We start from the raw sequence: 20,908 nt of genomic DNA, 5'->3' as shown, positions 1-20,908 counted from the left end.
AGTTCCACATTTAATATGCAACCAGCACCCTATAAGCCTCTTTTTAGAGTAGGACCCTGAGAGTTAGTCCATTGAGAAATCACATGATATTTATGCTTAAAATTTTAAAGTGTCCAATCTTTAAAAAGGCAGAAAGAAACAAAACCTTTCCCACAAATGAAACTTATCACCCTGTAAAGAAGAATATACACTTGGCATTAAAGTACCCATCTAGTTTCAAGATGTATACCTACATATTTTTTAAAATGTATGAATAGCTCTTAATTTGAAAAAAGGAAACATTAAAAATGTTGAAATGCTACTGACAGGATTCAAGTCCGGGCAAAACCTATGAAGTGATCTTCGCTACAATAAATCAAAACTGCTTTTCTCTGCCATGTCCGGATGATCGACGACCTCGTTTCAGGTATCTGTTAGCCGTGGGTACAACTGGCATCATCCCCATGCATCCAGAGGCAGATCTGGGCATACTTGAGGGGCGTGATGCGCACGGCCACGTTGTAGTCCTTCTGAACACCATGCACATCCACCCACTGGTGGCCAGAATAGATTGCGATGATTTTGCGTTTCCACCTCTTTTTGTCTGGCTCTTTCAAACGCAGATAGACCCCGGAGCCAGTGGAGCCTGATTCGGCATCGCAGTATTGATAGAGGAGGTCATTGGACTCATCAGACACGCTGCAAAACCGGTAGACTAACTGATCTGCCCTGTCCTGATCGAAGCCTGAGAAGTGGATCATCCCACCAGGCAGCTTCTTGATGGTGGGGCTGACTCCCAGGTCCATGTATTTCTTCCTGTGAGGGCGCTTCAGCTCCAGAAGGGCGTAGTCATAGTCCAGGGCCGGGTCTCCACTCTCTCCTCTAGCCCAGCCCTTGGGGATGTGGGTGTTCTTGACCCGGGTCCACTGGAAGGAGGGCCTCCCGTCTGCAGCTCTCTGACCCCGAGCAGATCCCTTTCTCCTCCTTCCAGCCTTGGCTGTCTCCTTCAGACTGTCTTGGCTCCCCTCTCTTCCAGCACCACTCACTTCCCTCCTGTTCCTCCTAGACCCCCGACGTCTCTTGCCACCCCCTTTATTTCTCATCTTCAGCAAGCCTACTCGTAGCTTTCTGCTGCCTTTGATGTAGTCGTTTCCATCGTGGACACAGTGGGCAGCGGTTAGGACGTGGTTGGGAGAGATGAGAATGCCGCTGCAGCCTGTGGAGAGCTTCACCGCCGTATTGAAAGGGAAATTGGTCAAGAATTTCTTGTCCAAGATGCTGAACCTGCTGTCGGTGCCGTACACCTGTCTCTTTCTCCTCACGGGTGCTCCTTGTGAGGTGAGGTTTTGAGTTGGCTCAGGGACCCAACCTTGAACTTTCACTCTGGTCAAGGTTCGGCTCCCATTCTCGAAGACAGTCTCATAGGAGAGAGAGTCTTCCAGGTCAGAAAGGCTGGGGGCTGGGAGATCTTCCTGGCATTCGATGCCACACACTCGATTTAACACCATCTTAGCATCTGCCTCAAAAGCCGGGCTGGTGAGATGGAAGGTCCTTTCGCTGACAAGCCGGGGTATTTTTCTCACGTGCCACATAGGATCCTGCTCCATTTCAGATCCATCCATGAGGGTCCACCCAAGGGTGAAAAGCATCAGCCTGAAGAGCATAGCTCCCACTTTACTCTTCTATCTCGTCCTTTAAAACAAGAAGAAGAAGAAAAGAAGCTTTATGCTTTTCGTCTTGTTGGGGTACAGTTGCTTTACGACATTGTGTTAGTTTCTGCTGCACAACAAAGTGAATCAGCTACAGGTATGCAAGCATCACCTCCCTCTTAGACCCTCACCCCCAACCCCAGCCACCTAGGTCGCCACAGAGCACTGAGCTGAGCTCGCTGTGCCATACATTAGGTTCCCACTAGCTGTCTGTTTTACACATGGCAGTGCACAGACATGAGTCAGAAGGAAAAATAATACCATATATTAATGCATATACGTGGAATCTAGAAATGTGGTACAGACGAACCTACACTGCTTTCTGTTTAAATGTTAATTACTGTTCATTTAGATCTTGAGTCCTAAATGTAGCTTCACCACTAAGAGGAGTCCTTATTTTCACTGTACTTTGATTTTACTGAGATTAGATAAACACCATACTAAGCAGGCTCTTACAGACATCCGAAATCAGTGAATTTGATTTCACTCAAACTTCCCTCTACCAGCACTAATCCCCATGCATCCCACCCCCGCCTACCATCTTCCCCTCTTCCTCTCCAGACAGCCCAACACATGGGAGAATAAGAAGGGTGAGTGGGGTTCTCTGTTGCCTAAGCCACATCCTCTTCCTTCCAAGGTCTCCTGCAACCTTATCTCCAGATGATTTAGAAATAAAGATAACGACAGATGTCTGACACTGTCCCTGAACTTAGCATCTTAATAAAGGCATGGACCATAAATTCCTCATCTCTAGAATGTAAACGACTAGCACAGAGCTCAAAAAAGCATTCACTGGAAAAAACTTATTTTTCCTTCACTAGAATACACTATTCCCCTGAATCACGGCTTGCAGACCAAGCTGATTGATGGTGCAATTAAAATCATTAAATAATAGAGCCTTCCCTGCCGGTCCACTGGCTAAGACTTCACCACCACCCTGCTCCCCGCCCCGTCCCCAACCCTGGATGCAGGAGATTGGTCAGAGAGCTAAGATCCCACGTGCCTCACAGACAAAAAAAAATGTAAAACAAATGAGCCTGTTATACAGAGTGAGGTAAGTCAGAGATAAATTATCGAATATTAATGCATCTACATGGAATGTAGAAAAAGGGTACTGATGAACCTATTTGCAGGACAGAAATAAAGATGCAGACATAGAGAACAGACTTTGGACACAGCAAGGGAATGAGAGGGTGGGACGAGTTATGAGCAACATTGAAACATACATTATCATATATAGCTCAGTTGGTATAGAATCTGCCTGCAATGCAGGAGACCCCGGTTCACTTCCTGGGTCTGGAAGGGCCACTGGAGAAGGGAAAGGCTACCCATTCCAGTGTTCTTGGGCTTCCCTTGTGGCTCAGCTAGTAAAGAATCCGCCTGCGATGCAGGAGACCTGGGTTTGATCCCTGCGTTGGGAAGATCCCCTGGAGAAGGGAAAGGCTACCCACTCCAGTGTTCTGGCCTGGAGAATTCCACGGACTGTATAGTCCATGAGGTGGCAAAGAGTCGGACACGACTGAGTGGAAAAAAAGAAAAAATGGGAAGTTGCTGTATAACACAAGGAGCTCAACACAGTACTCTGCTCCTGCTGCTGCTGCTAAGTCACTTCAGTAGTGTCCGACTCTGTGCAACCCCATAGACGGCAGCCCATCAGGCTCCCCCGTCCCTGGGATTCTCCAGGCAAGAACACTGGAGTGGGTTGCCATTGCCTTCTCCAATGCGTGAAAGTGAAAAGTGAAAGCAAAGTCGCTCAGTCTTTTGCGACCCCATGGACCACAGCCTACCAGGCTCCTCCATCCATGGGATTTTCCAGGCAAGAGTACTGGAGTGGGTTGCCATTGCCTTCTCCAACACAGTACTCTTAACAGCCTGGAAAAGTGGGATGGGGTTGGGAGGATGTTCAAGAAGGAGGGACATATTATGGCTGATTCACGTATGGAAGAAGCCAATACAATATTGCAAAACAAGTATCCTCCAATTAAAAATAAATTTTTAAAAAGTTTAATAAATAAAAAAACTTCAAAAATGGCCTACATTAAAAAATTTTTTTAAATCATCAGATAACAGTCTAAAATATTCACTAGAAGTTTTAGAAATAAAGGAGCTCCTCTACTATTGACCTGCTTTGATTTTTTTTTTACAAGCAGAACCCCTTATCATAAAGAGTATACAGCACAGGCTGTTTTATTCAAAAATAAGAAAAATATACCCTGTTCTTTTTAAAAACAAAGTTGTGTTTGGAAATACCACCCAAGCAAAGCAATATACAAAAATGCATTATAGTGACATTTTACTGGATATTAAAATTGTAAGAATTTATGGAGCACAGGCAATTGTCCTGGATTTACCACTTGGGGGAGCGCGATCGTGATTAACTCATAGGTTTAATGGGACCCTTTCATCATGAGTCTCATCACCTGAGAGCCATTGAAAGTTGCCAGTACTTGGTGAATTGTATAATATCTTATCTATTATTTACATCTTCTTGCCTTCTTTTCCTGCTTCCCTAGGTTTGCTGGCATGTAAAATCTCTTCCTAGAACTGCTGTTTGTCAGTTATTGCTTTGTGAGAGTAAGGGGGAGTGTAACATTCTTTGGAGCAGCAATTTGGAAATTTGTGAGCTATGTTCCAAGTTGTTTTAAACTAATAGTTAACATATCCAGGCTTAGCAAATGCTTTGCACTTTGTATAAACCAAAGGCAGTTCAAGGTTAGTTTATGCCTGTAATACCTTCACTCTCATGGCTTTCTGATAAGCCTTTGCATGGAAAAGAAAGTTAATACAGAGTGTCAGGAATGGCCCACAAACCAGGGTACACCCCTAAGATCCTGAGCACTGGCAGGAAAAGCAGAAGTCGCCTCTGATGCAGAGCCAAATATGGGCATCTCGTGACACAACAGAGTTCATCTTGCCATATCCAAGTATGAAATTTTATTAACAAACTAATAACATTCTTCTGATAAAACAAAAACATATACTACATTAATCTCTTTGTTGTTTAAACATGATCTTTTCATTAAAATATAATTATTTTGAATCATTGTATATTAAAACATGTTGAGCAAGTTTAGAATAATCTTTACTTCTACTTTAGAAAAATCTTTACCATTTTTTTCTATTTGCTCACACTTGAATGCTAAGTAATGGTGATTTTGGTGAATATTAAACTGCATTGTTTGCCTAATAGCTTGTACTTTATTTTGGAGACAGGCCATTCTTCTGTAGACTGATGGATATTGTCCCCCAAATCAGTAAATACATTTCAGGAAAAATCTACACTCATGTACAATATTTTCTAATCACTACCATGGCAAATTTGATTTTACACAAAACAGTAATTATATTGGTAATGATTTTGTTGAACCACTTAATATTTTGTACCTTCTATGCAGTTTTCATAATCAGTATTTCATCCATTTTATTTAATTGGATTGGAATGAATAAGGCTAACAGCTCAGTAACTACTGAGATCTTGAAATCATGTTTTATTGGGTAGTTCCCAAGATGAAAAGTTGTCTTTCCCTTAAAATGCTAAAATCAGTTATTTGCTGCCTCTTAGTTTATCAACAGACCAAAATAGATGATTTTTTTAAAGATACATAAATATATATCTATTTGATCCTTAGCAAAATGTCGATCAAACAAATTTTTTGGTATAAGAAATATTTTTAAAAATTATTTTAAGCCCTACATGCATGATAATAGCCATTCATTGTATACTTAATATATGATTACATTAAAGACTGAGTCAGCCAATTGTCTTCATTAAAAACTACAGAGAATCACGTTGTACGTTTTAACGTTTGACAATAGTGATCTGCGGAGTAATAAATGTGTCAAAGGCATTCCCAAGCAAAAGAAAGAGCATCTAAGTCTAGGTGCTGTGGTATGGCACACATGTTTCTTTTTGTTTTCAGTGCTGTTTAATTTAGCCTTGCAAGTTTTCAGCTACTTAGGGCTTGGATAGGCATAACGCAAATACTGAATTATAATTGACAAGGTGGTTTTTTACTATGCAAATCACTGAACTGGAATATGAATCAAGTTTCCCTGTTCTTTACCAAATAAAACATGCACCCTGTGCATTAATTCTGTAGGCAGACTTTTAAGAGCCACAGGTAATGGTTAATTTTATGTGCCAGCTTGACTGGGCCCGAAGGTGTCCAGGTATTTTGTCTAATATTATCCTGGATATGTTTGAGAGGGTGTCTCTGGATGAAATTAACATTTGAATTAGTAGACTAAGGTGAGCAGATTGCCCTCCCTAATGTTGGTGGGCCTCATCCAATCAGTTGAAGGCCTAAATAGAACAAAAAGGTAGCCCCTCCTGTGAATAATGGGGAACGCCTCCTTCCTGACTGCTCTGAGCAGGGACATTGTTTTTTGTTTTTTGTTTCCCCCTGCCTTTGGCTTCAAACTGAGACACAAACCACTCAAAAGAATATTTTTAGCTTGTTAGTAGGATTCTATACTTGCGTGTTGCAGAATAAACTCTGTCACATCAAGGAATTCCCAGGTTTCAGTCCTCAAACAAGCAGTGTCAGCATCCCCTAGGAACCTGTTAAAAATGCTCATTCTCAGGACCCAACCCAGACCTACTGTTCAAAACTCTCCAGGAGGGATGTGGGTTCCTAGCTGTGTACGTTTTAACCAGCCCTCCAGGCAACTCTGATACTCAGTACAGTTTCAGAACCACAGCAGCCGAAGCCCTGGGGCAGCAGCTTGAGACCCTTCTCAGAAGGTTTTTCCAGGGATGACTGCTTAACCAGGTTTCACATGTCCCCTGCTTCCTTTTTGTGTACAAAGTAAATTTATTCTGAACTTCATGCTTTTCCTGTGTTAGCAACAGCTATTACGGAAAGATCCCCTGGAGTAGGAAATGGCATCCCACTCCAGTATTCTTGTCTGGGAAATTCCATGGTCAGAGGAGCCTGGAAGGCTACAGTCCATGGGGTCTCAAAGAGTTGGACACGACTTAGCAACTAAACAACAACAACAATAATATTGGAAGATTCAGCCTTTGGTAGAAAAAAAAAGTACGTTCATATAAGTGATTTAATAATACATCTGAAAAGATTCAAATTCAGTAGGTTTGTCTGTAATGCCTCCAACACCCAATGCTACAGATGGTGCAAGAGCGTTAGCTGGCCAGCCCTGGCCAGCGCCTTTTGAGGGACTCAGCTGCAGTGTCGCACAGGAATCAAAGCCATGCCCACGTCTATCCTTGGGCACGGGAAGGGCAGAGCCTTGTCATATGACCTCAGAATCACAGTAATAAAGGACATGGGTTTAGTCTAATTTGGCCTGTAATTTCAAATTGGACAAATGTCTCGGGACACTTTCTTTTGGAAAATCTAAGTTTGTCTCGTGGTAAAATGTCAGTGTAGTGTAAATGATAGCTCTTGCTGATAGAGCAAGCCACGGTTCAATGGATATATGTACAGACGCCTGTCATCCCAAAAGCACTAACTAAAGAGACACGACCCCGGCTGTGGAGCAGCTATAGTATTTTGAAAGCTTTAATGTCTCTTGTTTTCCCTCAACCTCCTCCTTTTTCCTGTCTTCCATTATAATTGTGACCTTCCCTGTCACTTTCCAGATGGCTTGGATTTGGGGCTTCAAATTCCAGTTTTGGTTAATGAAAGTGAGGTTGCAGTTATGGTCCTCACCATGAGTCAGTGTACACATAGTTGATTATGGGTTGGACCATGGAGATGGATGGAGCAAAAGGGAGTTAGAGAGGAAACGAGGAATAGCAGCATTTGTAGACAGCCGCTTACTGATGGAGCAGACGGCAGTCCTCATTTGTACCGGCTCTGTACTGTCAACAGAAATAACCACCTGTAACTACAAGGCATTTCTTGCTCGCTCTTTTGTTTGTTTGCTTGCTTGCTTATGCTTTCTTAGAAATGTGAATGCTGACAAGTATTTAGAATAGTTGGATTTCTCTACCAGCATGGTAGTTATAAGGGCAGACCAAGGAGTAAGAAGACCTGGGCTAAGTCTCATCTTCACCACTTATTAGGCATCTGAATTTGGGCAGTTCATTAACATCAATGAAGTTTCTGTTTCCTCATCTGCAAAGTGGAGATAATGGTAATTTCAACTTCATGATTGTGAGAATTAAATACATTGATATATGCAAAGAATTACCATTGAGCCCAGAGCATGGACACATTCAATGATAAGTTCTTTTATCTTGGGTTGGCCTAAAAGTTCTTTCAGGTATTTCCATACACAGTTATGGAGAAACCAAACAAACTTTTTGGCCAACCCAATAGTTACTATTCTACCTTAGTACATAATTAATATCACTTTAAAACAGTTAATTATATAAGGCAAAGTTATAGCACTTGTAGTTTTCTAAAAAGTCAATTTTACACTCAAATATTTTTATTTCAGGATAGTTTCTGACACACTCTGAAAACTCCCTTTTTCTTTGTTTTGGTTTTTGTTCAAGGACAGCTTCATTTTAGAGACATCCCAAATGAATGCTTTCCTAACTACTCATTTCCATGAATATCTGTGGGTTTGTAATATATTTTTCTCATTGCTATTAAACTTAAGTGTAATTAAACATTACCCAGCCACAGAACATTTGAATTGCATTTCCTATGTATTATTTTAAGCCTGGACCTACCCTAAGAAGTCTGGAACTGCAACAGGCCTTCAACCTAAAAAGAAATAGTCAATGTCAAAATAATTACTCTGAGGGAGCAATTTACAATGAAAAAAAAAAAAACTTTTTAAGTAAATCTATTCTAAAGTATGGAGAAGGCAATATAGCATAGCATGACATAATAATATTCTCAGGCTCAGTTTCTCTTTTATTTTTTGGTTTGTTACCCTTTAAAGTTTACATTTTAACTTAAGTAGGGCAGGCAGATGAAGGAAAGATTAGATGCTTGCTTACCATATTAAATATTTTGAATGAGGTTTTTTTTTTTCCTGTATATGAATAAGAGCTGATTTACCATCAAAGATCTGTATCAGGTCATAGAGTCACTAACTTGGTCCTTTCTTTTCACCTGGTCCCTTGTAACAGACAGGGAGGTAGTTGTCCAAGTTCAAGTGTATAGTTCGCTGCCATGGGACATAATTTTGCATTAATGTGTCAAACACTTTGTGGGGGCTCAGTCAGATCAATGGCCTTATAGGACCAACATCAGCTTCTACCTTCATGCATATTTGGACATAGCAATCACTGCATAACCACTTTTGACAACTTCCCTGTCTTTTATCTAGCCATTTGTGATCCAAGCCATCCACCCCTCCCAGCATCACTGCCTACACTCACACACATGCATAAATGTGAAAACACACTCCAGCCATCTCTCCTCCTCCACTTTCATTCTCCCCCTGCTCAGTCAACACTGACACACAAGGGGTAGACATCATGGTCTGGATCTGCAGACAGAACTGCTGGCTTAGGCAAAAGGCCGGGGCAGGAGAGGAGGGGCTTTACTAGTGATAGCAGACAGCTGGAGAGTGAGCATTAACTGTGTTAGGTCTTGGAGAATACTTGTAAAACTTTCATAAGTCACTTTTGCATATGCACAGGAGACTAGGTATTTTATAAAGTTCAATTCCCGGTGCAGTGAAGCCCCCAGAGAAGGTGGGCTTCTAACTAGACACTAACTAAAGCACTGAAATGGATGCAACATTTAAGCTAAAAAGTATGAAATCAGGATGACGGGAAAAGGAATAGTGCTTGATGTGCGACCAAGAGGGACAGTGGGGTGCTTCTAGGATGGTGGAGGCAGTGGATTTTGAAGTCAAACCAATTTAAGTCCACTCGTAACTTCTTAGCACTATGATTTGTGAAGATCACTTAATTTCCCCAAACCTTATTTTCTACATTTGTTCAACAGGGAATAATACCTTGGAGTATTTTTGTGAGACACAGATATCATTAAGTTGGTGCAAAAGTAATTGCGTTTTTGCATCATTGAACTTGGCTGTTTGATATTGGAATGCGTTCTTAAATAAATGTGGTTATGTTATGTATCAAATTACTGTGCATTTCTTGCTTTGTTGTTTTGCTAGAGACATTACTTGCTGTTTATTTTATATTTATTTTAGACTATAGAAATGATGTCTAAAACATCATATCTGCCATACACGATTGAGCGACTGAACTGAACTGAACCCCGCATTGACCAACTCTCTAGGTGCCATTTTTCCAACAGCATTTGCTCACTCTGTGTCTCTGCGTCACGTTTTGGTAATCCTTTGTCTTTATTATTTGTTATGGTGATCTGTGATTGGTGATCTTTCGAGGTTATTATTGTCATTGTGTTGAGGGCACCACAGACCACAACCACATAAGACGGTGAACTTAGTGAGTCCTGCGTGTGTTCCGACTGCTCCACTGACTGCCCTCTCCCCCAGCTCTCTCCCCCTCCTCAGGCCTCCCTCTTCCCTGAGACACAATTTGAAATTAGGCCAATTCATAACCCTACCATGGCCTCGAAGCATTTGAGTGAAGAAAGAAGAGTTGCATGTTGCCCTTCAAATCAAAAGCTAGAAATAATGAAGCTTCATGAGGAAGGCATGTGGAGAGATGATATTGGCCGAAAGCTAGGTTTCTGGGCCAGTTAGCCAAGTTGGGAATGCAAGGGAAAAGTTCTTGAGGGAAATTAAAAGAACTACTCCAGTGCACACGCGAATGATAAGAAAGAAAACAGCCTTGTTACTGATAGGGAGAAAGTTTCAATGATCTGGCCAGAAGAGCGGGCCAGCCACCACATTCTTTTAGGCCAAAACCTAAGTCAGGAGCAGCATACTCTCTTCAATTCTGTGAAGGCTGAGAAAAGTGAGGAGGATGGAGGAAAAACTCTGAAGCTAGCACAGGCTGTTTCACAAGGTTTAAAGAAAGAAGCCATCTCCACAACCTAAAAGTGCAAAGTGACACAGCAAATACTGATGCAGGAGCTGCAGCAAGTTATACAGATCTAGTTGAGATAATTCACGAAGGTTGCTACCCTGAGTGACAGATTTTCGATGCAGATGAAACAGCCCCCTATTGGAAGAAGATGCCATTGGACTTTCATATCTAGAGAGCAATCAATGCTTGGCTTCAAAACTTCGAAGGACAGGCTGACCCTCTTGTTAGGAGCTAATGCAGCTGGTGACTTTCAGCTGAAGCCAACTTTCATTTACCATCCTGAAAATCCTATAGCCCTTAAAAATTAGGCTAAATTTACTCTGCCTGGGCTCTGTCAGTGGAACAGCAAAACCTGGATGACGGTACATTTCTCTATGGCACAGTTTGCTGAATATTTTAAGCCCACTGTTGAGACCTACTCTCAGAAAAAAAAATTTCTTTCAAAATATTACTGCTCATTGATTTTGAATTTTGAGAACCGTAAGTTAGTTTTCCTTGATAACACACAAATGTTTATAAGAGATGAAATGATTCTAAGTAACTGAATCTAATTAAAATGGAATCTTAACCCAGAAAAAAAATATATTACTGCTCTTTGATGTACCTGATCACCCAAGAGCTCTGAGAGAGATGAACATAAAATGCATATTGTTTTCATGCCTGCTAACACAACATCCATTTTGCAGCCCACAGATCAAGGAGTCATTGTGATTTTCAAGTCCTATTATTTAAGAAATATGTTTCATAAAGCTACAGCTGCCACAGATAGTAATTCCTCCGATGAATATAGGCAAAGTCAGTTGAACACTTCTGGAAAGGAGACACTATTGTGGGTACCATTAAGAATATTCGTGATTCATGGAAAGAAATCAACGTGGTAACAACACAGTTTGAAAGAGACTGACTCTCATAGCCAGCTTTGAGGGGTTCAGGTCTTCAGTAGAGGAAGCGATAGAAGGTGTGGAAATAGCACAGGAGAGGTGGCGCCTGAAGATGTGACTGAATTACTGCGATCTCGTGAACAACTTTAACATGGAACAGTTGCTTCTTACGGATGAGCAAAGAACGTAGTTTCTAGAGATGGTGAAGATGCTCTGAAGACTGTTGAAATGATAATAATGGATTTAGAATATTACAGGAACTTAGTTGATAAAGCAGCAGCAGCCTTTGAGAGGACTGACTCCAGTTTTGGAAGTTCTCTAGGTGGGTAAAATGCTATCAAACAGCATTGATAGCAGAGAAGTCGTTCCCAAGGAGTCAATCAATGCAGCAAACTTCATTGTTGTCTTATTTTAAGAAATTGCCACAGCTGCCCCAGCCTTCAGCAACCACCACCCTGCTCAGTCAGCAGCCATCAGCATTAAGGCAGGGGCCTCCACCAGCAAAAAGATGGATTTGCTCAAGCTCAGATGATGGTTAGCATTTTTAGCAGTGAAGTATTGTTCAACTGTTACATGCATTGCTTTTTAGACATAATGCTACCACACAGTAGACTACAGTAACTTTTAGATGCTCTGGGACACCTTGCTTTATTGCAAAATCCGCTTCTTTGCAGTGATCTAGAACTAAAGCCGCAATCTCTCCAAGTTATGCCTGTGACAGCTCCCAAGGAGAGCCACATCTTAACCCCCAGGACCTGTGCCTGTGTTCCTTACTTGGTAAAGAGGACTTTGCAGATGTGATTCAGTTAAGGATTGTGTGATGAGATTAGCTTGGGTTACCCAGGTGAGCACAATGTAATCACAGGGCTCCTTTTATAAGAAGCGGGCAGGAGGGTCAAGAACGTGAAGGAGCTGTGAAGTTGGAGGCAGAGGTCAGGGTGAGGCCGAATCATAAGCTACAAAATGCAGGTGGCGGCTAGATCTTGCAAATGGTAAGGAGACATTCTCTCCTGGAACTTCCAGGAAAAAACTGCAACCGTGCTGACCCTCTTTGGACTTCTGGCCTCCAGAACTATAAGGTGAGGTGGTGTTTTATGTCACTGAGTTTGTAGTAGTTTGTTACAGCAGCATTAGGAAATGAATACACTCAGGTAAAAAAAATTTTGGATTGTCTGCCTCAGATGTTTAGAAAGGAAGACGTAGTAGGGGAAAACACTGCCTGGAGACCTAAACATAAATGACAATTTTCATTTTTAGATAAATTGTACAACATGCAATTTTAGAACTAAATCTTGAAGATTATGATAAAACACTACAGTGACGTGGAGTAGTATTTCTAGGCTGACTGGAGAGCTGGAACCGGGTAGATAAACTTGTATACTCAACAAAAGCATACAGTGTTTACAATCCTATGAATTGTTTCAAAGCCTCTTTCCTTGTTTAAGAATCTCTGCGATAAATCCTCTTTAGTCTTTAAGTTGAACTAAAAACCTTCTAAGATATCTTTCAACATTAAAGTTCTAGCTTAAATCACAAAGGAAAAAACACAAGTCACTTACTCATCAGTGAGCCTCAAGCAGTTTAAATTCCTAAACTCCTAGGGTAGGAACTTGCTTGCTATCCCTATTGCTACCACTAGGAGGCGAAGCTAGCCTGCTGCCTAATCTAAGTCACATTTAAATGGTTTACACTCATTAAACTACAAAAATCAGATTTAGTTTAAAATAACACGTAGGATTCATGGGATGGGGGGAAGTCTAAACTGGTTAATAATATACTAGATTGTTGTCACATGTGGAATTGATCACATTTAGAAAACCCACCTCCAGGCCACAAAGCCCATCCTGACGAGCTTTGGGCTGATGATGTTGTCTACAGCCAGACAACCTTCTGGCAGGTGATTTCCCAAAACCTCTGTGGGGCCAGCACACTTCCAGTATGATCTCCAGGGCCGCTAAACAATCCCCCAAAAGTGCGGCAGTTCACTGCGGCATGAAAAATCTTCAGCCAGCCAAATATTTCACATGTCTACCAAAGACTTCATAATCCATTTCTAAAGGGCAAGCTTGCCACTGATTCTATGCTAAAAATAAATGGCAAGGAAGTTCATTGACAATGTGCCAGTTTCTATTCAAAATATGATAGCACTATCTTCAAGTTTAGTTTCAGCAATGAGACAGAATAATTAATGTCTGCTTAAAATTTTTGGCAGTAGTGGAGGGAAAGGAGGATGGTAAAGTTACACAGTTGATTATTTTACAGTAACCCACAACTTCTGTTTCTCATCACAATAAAAAAGAAAAAAACTCCTCTTTGTTTTTTAAGTTATTTTTCCAGGACCTGTACACTTCAATTTGTGCAAATGATATACTGTGTGTAAATCGAATTTGGGGTGAAAGGCACTAAGGAAGCCCCAAAGGGAACCCTCTGCTGACTCTCACCCACTGACATAGGAAATGCACAGCATGCGGCTCCTGACTTGTTTTCTGTCTTACAAGTTAGGCTTTGCTTTCAAAGGCCATCTGTGACTGCATTAGGTTTGCTACTCTTCAGGCTTTAAAGCATCTTATGATCGCTGTATTTTTAGCTAAGCAAACATCTGTTAAAGTTTCTAAAGCTTTTGAAAATATTCTAGTTAAGCAAAGTCATAAAATAATAACTTTCATACTTAACTTTGCTATTTCCAACCTCTCATCTCAGATTTCTCATGTGCAAAGTTAACCCAGTGAGGTAGCTTCAGTCTCTGAAATTCTGAATCTCATCCCACTGTTAAAATGCAATATGCTTGCTGTGGATGGTTGAGCACTGGGCAAAGGTAAATAATTAACTCACATTAGCGACTGATTATTTTAACACAATGAGCACATTCTATGTGCCAAGCACTAGATTAAACAATCTCACATTTGAAAATACAGAGAAGGTTCTTAAAAGCACAACAGTTTCCGAGCTGTCTGGAGGAAAAATAAGAAAGAGTATCCATGACCAACTTCTTCTCACATTAAACGAGCTCTTCTAGTATTTCCTAATAAAAATAAAATTCCATATGATGCTCGGGCACTACTTTCAGGCTGAGATGTCTTATTTGGCTGGAATTTTAACCTCTCTTCTAAATTATAAACCAGATTCTAAGCATAGTTCTCCAGGCAACAGCACATGACTTTTATAATTCTCTGTGGAGACAGACGCACTTGGGATAGAATGAGAATTAATTTCAGAAGTGAGAAAGGTTAATAGGGGAGAAAAACCACCTAGACAGGATATGCAGCTTCTTTCAAATCAATAATAGTGTGAAAACGTCAGAGGAATTAGGCAGAGTTTCTACAACTTTTCAAAAAAAACTTATGATAGAAAATATCAAAAGTAAAGGGAAAACTATGAAATGGAATGAAACAGAAAATTATAACCCCTACTTGCCCATCACCCTGTGGCAACAACTAGCAATATTTTCCCAGTCTTGTTCCAGTGGTCTCCCCCGCCCCCAACTTTATTTTTGCTAGAGTTTTTAGAGTAAATCAGGACTTTTCAATTTCATTTCATCTCCTCACTTTAAAATGTTTTTCACTGCTCCTTTCACTGACCTGTGCAGCCAACTTGATGAGAGAGCAAGAGATTCCTAGCTTTCATAGTAATCCTGCCAAAGAGGCTTTCAACCAGAGTAGACCTTCCAGGAATGCATTTTACACCTTTCTCAATGGCATCTGTTAATAATCATAAAAATAAAGAGGGTCCCCTCTGGTAGTGCTTAAGTAAAAAGAATTCCATTTATATTCCAATGCAAACACTTTCACTGTTAAATATTAACGGTGCAGAGGCCAGCACAAAGAATTGCTTACTTGCAAGAGCCGTTTCTTTGACGGCTTAAAAGTGCTAAGTTTGATCTCTAACTTTAGCGCCCTTCAAAGGAGCTCTCCCTGGGGTGGGTCCTGCGTTTCTCAGGAACACTTCTATGTTCTGGTGTCTCGCCGTTTCTTGGGGGGAAAAGGGAAAGGGAGGTGTCTCCATCCTTACCTGCGAAGCTTCCTCAGTCCTCAGGGGCGCTGCCCAGCTCGAATCAAAGTGTCCCTAAGGCAGTCCCCAATGCTGGCGAGGCAGGAGAGCCGGGTGGGGCTCCGGGACAGCGCGAGTCGGAGCCGGGCGCCCGGCCACCGTCCTCCAGCACCGCCTGGAGACTGTGGGGAGGTGGGCGGCGAGCTGAACGCCACGGCCGCGAGATGGGAGGGGAAAGGGGGCGTGGATGCGGGCGGACGCTGGGAGAGGTGAGGGGAGAGGAGGCGGCGGGAGGGGAAGGGGAAGCAAGAGAGATGCAGGCCTGGGGAGGGTTTACTAAGAGTTGCGCCTCTCACTTCAGAATCTCTGCTTCCCGACGTTAGGAAAAGTTCAAGAGTGAGTTCACAAGGGCTCTGTCTCTCTGATCGTCTGCATCCCTTAAGAAGTGTCCAGAAGATACTACCGAGTGTGTGCTTGGAGGAACTGGGGTGATCAGGATTGTGTCTTTGTGTCCTAGTCCCCCAGCTCCAGTTTAGACGCCAGCTGTCTAGAAGAACCAGGGCCATTTCCCCAAACCCACCCCAAGCCCGTCTCCATCTGGGACCTCGCCACCCGGGACAGGCTCTCCACCAGGCAAGTCCTGAGTCTCAGGCTCCGGCAGGCATCCACACGCGACCCTCGTGGGCTGCGACGTGGGTCACCTTGCAAGCATCCCTTGCGACCTGCAGGGGGCGCGCGTCAGTTTCCGTCTGTCTCCAGGCTGGAAGGCTTTTTCTCCTTGGAAAGAGCATCCTTTAAGCTGTTTGCCCGCCTCTGTCCCACCAAAATTCTAACCACATCCTTTCTTAATCTTTTATTCTCCTCCTTAGGAGAGGTGCTCCTTTGGGGTGGGTGCTGCACAAGGTTGGGACTCCAATTATTCAACATCTGTTGATCTTCTGGGGAGAAGGTTTGGAACAAAATGCACCGGAAGAAAAATAAGTACAGAAATTTGATGCTGGCCCTCAAGGAAGGGAGACCAAATAAGTGCACAAGTATTTATAGCACACGGTCTTAGCATGTCCCATAATGCTTAGCTCATTAGTGGTTTATTTCATTTCTCGAATTTCTATGTATTTTTTTAGCAATGAAATCGGAACATATATACAATTTCATTTCCTGTTTTTCCACTTAGTGTTTTCATTTATGCACTTAGTCATATAATTTAAATCTATTAATAATTTTATCTGGTATAAAATAACTAGTTCTGAAGTTCTCTGTCTCACCACTCAGATCATAATCTTCAAATACATCCTTGAATCACCACCCTCTACCACAAGGGTTGGCTTATAATGGCTGCTGATAGTGTCGAGCTTAAAAATGTTCCTAGTAAAATGGAGTGTGGGTGCATGCTCAGTCATGTCCAACTATTTGGGACCCCATGGACTGGAACCCACCAGGCTCCTCTGTCCATGGAGTTTTCCAGACAGGAGTACTGGAGTGGATTGCCATTCCCTTCTCCAGGAGGGTCTTGCCGACCAAGGGATCAAACCAGGGATCAAACTCAAGTCTCCTGCATCTCCTGCATTGGCAGGCGAATTCTTTACCACTGCTCCACCTAGGAAGCCTGAAGTAGAGTGTGGGGAAAAAAATAAAGTCCACATTCAGAATGGAAGCCTCCTATGACACTAAATAGACGTGCCCTGGGCCTCACTCTCTTCATCAGTAAATTAAGAAGGTTGCACTGGAGGATTTCTACAGTCTGTACTTCTCACACATTTTTGGGATTCTACCACTGCATCTAGTGTGGGCACGGGTCTGATTCCTTTAATTCCATCAGCACCCCTCATTGACATCACATGAAGCTAAACTCATCACTCTTACATTTCAGGGGCTCTGTTCTGAACCTTTGGCCCCAAACCATATTTTTTCCCCAGCCTTACTGAGATATAATTGACATGTAGCATTGTGTAAATTTAAGATGTACAATATGATGACTTGTAAAAGGCATAGCAATGTTTGCCACAATCACTTTAGTTAACACATCATTTACTTCACATAATGACCATTTTAAAATTGTTGTAAAGGTGAAAATATTAGAGCTTGGTGCTCAGAGTAACTTTCAAGATACAATATAGTATTGTTAACTATAGTCACCAACCTGTACATTAGATCCTGGGAAAGTATTCATCTTATAATTGAAAGATTATACCCTTTGAACCTGGATTGTTAGCTCCATGAATCAAGGCAAATTGGAAGTAGTCAAACTGGAGATGGCAACAGTCAACATCGACATTCTAGGAATCAGCGAACTAAAATGGACTGGAATGGGTGAATTTAACTCAGAGGACCATTATATCTACTAATGCGGACAAGAATCCCACAGAAGAAATGGAGTAGCCATTATGGTCAACAAAAGACTCTGAAATGCTCTAATTGGATGCCATCTCAAAAACGACAGAATGATCTCTGTTCGTTTGCAAGGCAAACAATTCGATATCATGGTAATCCAAGCCTATGCCCCAACCAGTCACGCCAAAGAAGTTGACGTTGAGCAGTTCTATGAAGACTTTCAAGACCTTTTAGAAATAACACCTCCAAAGAGATGTCCTTTTCAGTCTAGGGGATGGATCACACTAAACTGTTGGAAAATTTTCAAGAGATCGGGATACCAGACCCCCTGACCTGCCTCGTGAGAAACCTACATGCAGGTCAGGGAGCAACAGTTAGAATTGGACATGGAAGAGCAGAATGGTTCCAAATAGGGAAAGGAGTACATCAAGGCTCTAGATTGTCCGCCTGCTTATTTAACTTATGTGCAGAGTACATCATGAGAAAGGCTGGGCTGGAAGAAGCACAGGCTGGAATCAAGATTGCCAGGAAAAATAACAATAACCTCAAATAAGCAGATGACAACACCCTTATGGCAGAAAGTGAAGAGGAACTCAAAAGAGCCACTTGATGAGAGTGAAAGAGGAGAGTGAAAACGTTGGCTTAAAGCTCAACATTCAGAAAATGAAGATCATGGCATCTGGTTCCATGACGCCATGGCAAATAGACGGAGGGATTGTGAAAACAGAGTCAGACTTTATTTGGAGGGAGTCCAAAATCACTGCAGATGGTGACTGCAGCCATGAAATTAAAAGATGCTTACTCCTTGGAAGGAAAGTTATGACCAACCTAGAGAGCAGATTCAAAAGCAGAGACAGTAATTACTTTGGGAACCAAGGTCTGTCTAGTGAAGGCTATGGTTTTTCCAGTTATCATGGATGGATATGCGAGCTGGGCCGTGAAGAAAGCTGAGTGCCGAGAATCGATGCTTTGGCACTGTGTGCAGGTTTTCGGTGCATAGAGAAGAGAAGGTGGAGTCTGCCCTGGAGGTGGTCGCAGCTCATGGCTGAGCCAGACAGGCAGGCACGCTCCTGAAAGCACCTGAGCTGCCTTCCTGAGGGAGTGATGTGGGGCAGAGGAAGACAGCCAGGTCTGCTCCCTCGTGTGGTACCCGGGGCATGTTGACACCAGACTAAACACTTAACACGGTGCTGACCATTGCTGCTGTCTGCAAAGGGTTTACACTGCCGTGTGTCTTCATCTGAGAGGTCAGGCCGACTCTCGGCTACACTGGCCGTGGGCATGGCCTGTCCACCCTCACATGTGTCTTCTCCTCCTTACTGAACATTCCTTGCCAAGAGGGTTTTTGGGCAATAGGATGCTGGGTTTTCTCTAGCTTTGTCCAGTGAGGAACGCTTTTTGGTCGGTGGTGGTGTTCGTTTTCCAGCTCTCTCTTTTGGCTTCTTCCGTGAATGTGTTCGTGGAACAGTAAGAGCTCCACATCTCCCTTCTGGCTGAGAGGTCACATTTACAACAGCAATGCCTACCTGCAGGTTCTGACCACATTTGCCAAAAGGGCTTCGTTTTGCAGATGACATCTTGAAAGCACCTACACTGTCCTTTCCGTTACCCAAAGCCTACTTCAAATGAAATAAAAACAAGAATTCTCAAGTTGAGTCTCACAATATGTGGAGAGTCAGAAAAATCCCCTGGAGAATGGAAAAGTTACCCCTCCAGTACCCTGCCGTAGATGATTCTATGGACTGTAAAAACCACGGGGCTGCAAAGCGTCTAAGAAGACTAAGCGACTATAACTTTCCCTTTCTGTCAGAAAAAAAAAGGGTTTTTCTATGACTTCAGTGGTTAGCACTGATTGCAGACACCCAAAGAATGGGAAGAAATGGAGAAAGAAGACGACTAAATGTCAGGTGGGGGAGGGAGGAACTGGAGTGCTCGACATGGATCCAGGCTTTGCTGGGAAGTGGGGGTATAGAATGAGAGTGTTCGAATGTAGACAGTGGTGATTACACAGCATTGTGCAGGTCTTAATATTCCCAAATTCGTCAATTAAAGTAACATTTATTAACAACTTAACCAAAAAAAATACATCAAGCCATACGAAAAATAAAACATCACAAAAAAGCTGCAAAGAAACCAGATGCAAATTAGCTCAGGGGAAGGGCACTCAATCTGCCCCGGGTGGGGAGCGAGTGGATGGCATCCACGGGAAGCAGGCAGGAATGGGGGCTGCAGAGCCAACCGCTCCCCTGGACGAGGGGTTTTCAGAAAGGGCTCTGGGGCTCTGTCCAGAGCGGGGGCCGGTTCTCCCTGCAGGGGTGGGTCAGGCATGGTGGGCCTCTGGGTCTTGGGCACGAGGCAGGGCCGGCTCTCCCTGCAGAGGTGGTGACGCATCCCCTGACTCGGGTTCTCCTGCCGAAGCCCGAGCAGGAGCAGGTGCAGGTGCAGGTGCAGGTGGATGTTCTCGCTGAGGGGGTGGGACGTCGGTGCCTGGGGCTGGGGGTCCTGCAGGCACAGAGGCCCCACATGCCCAGGGTGCTGGCCAGAAGCCAGCTGGCCCGGTGTCTTGGGGAAGGGAAGTCACAGGCCTCGATCTCCCCTCAGTGAATCTCTCTCTGCGCCGGGAGACCCCACTGCTGGAGGGACGGGACTTGCAAGTGGAGTCTGGTTGTCATTAGAGGCCAGTGCTAGAGCTGTGAGAGAAGAGAAGGTTGCCCATCGCCAGCATTTGGATGTGTGTATACGGGGACAGAAAGCTTCCCAGAGAATCTCAAAGAATCTTCAGCATAGGATGCACTCTGACTACAGCTGAGAGATGGGTGGTGTGAGGCACACCTTTGCTCCAGGCCCAGACCCAGCTCTGGGGGACTCCTCCCAGTATAGCCAGGACCCTCCTCATACACTCACAGGCACAGCCCCAGCCTCCTCACCTCTGTGCTCTGCCGTGCTGGGCTCCAGGTCCTCCTGATGCCTCAGAGGCATGGGTTCTCGGGGCTCTGGGTCAGAGCCGGGTGTGCTGAGCTCCGCGGCAGCCTGAGACTGGGCCCCGCCGTGTGTCCTGGCTGGTGTCTGTGGAGCAGGCCTTCCCCGCTTCCTCTCCATTCCCAGTTGGACTGATCCCTCCATGGGCACGC

At 43.3% G+C, this 20,908-nt stretch overlaps 1 protein-coding gene across 1 annotated transcript; it reads right to left on the bottom strand.

The window, feature by feature from the left end:
* Positions 1–228: 228 nt before the first annotated feature.
* On the bottom strand, positions 229–20,876 carry PRSS35 (serine protease 35). Its single transcript, XM_068985520.1, has 4 exons — positions 20,682–20,876; positions 20,017–20,279; positions 19,078–19,270; positions 229–1,661 (listed from the first exon to the last, which is right to left on the bottom strand). The coding sequence occupies exons 1-4, from the start codon at positions 20,874–20,876 to the stop codon at positions 414–416; spliced, it is 1,899 nt and encodes a 632-aa protein (XP_068841621.1). The 3' UTR covers positions 229–413.
* Positions 20,877–20,908: the final 32 nt, after the last annotated feature.

Source organism: Capricornis sumatraensis, chromosome 13 (assembly GCF_032405125.1).
Source record: "Capricornis sumatraensis isolate serow.1 chromosome 13, serow.2, whole genome shotgun sequence".
Taxonomy (NCBI): domain Eukaryota; kingdom Metazoa; phylum Chordata; class Mammalia; order Artiodactyla; family Bovidae; genus Capricornis; species Capricornis sumatraensis.
Note: the sequence above shows the minus strand (reverse complement) of the source record. Positions and strands in the feature narration are given on the sequence as shown.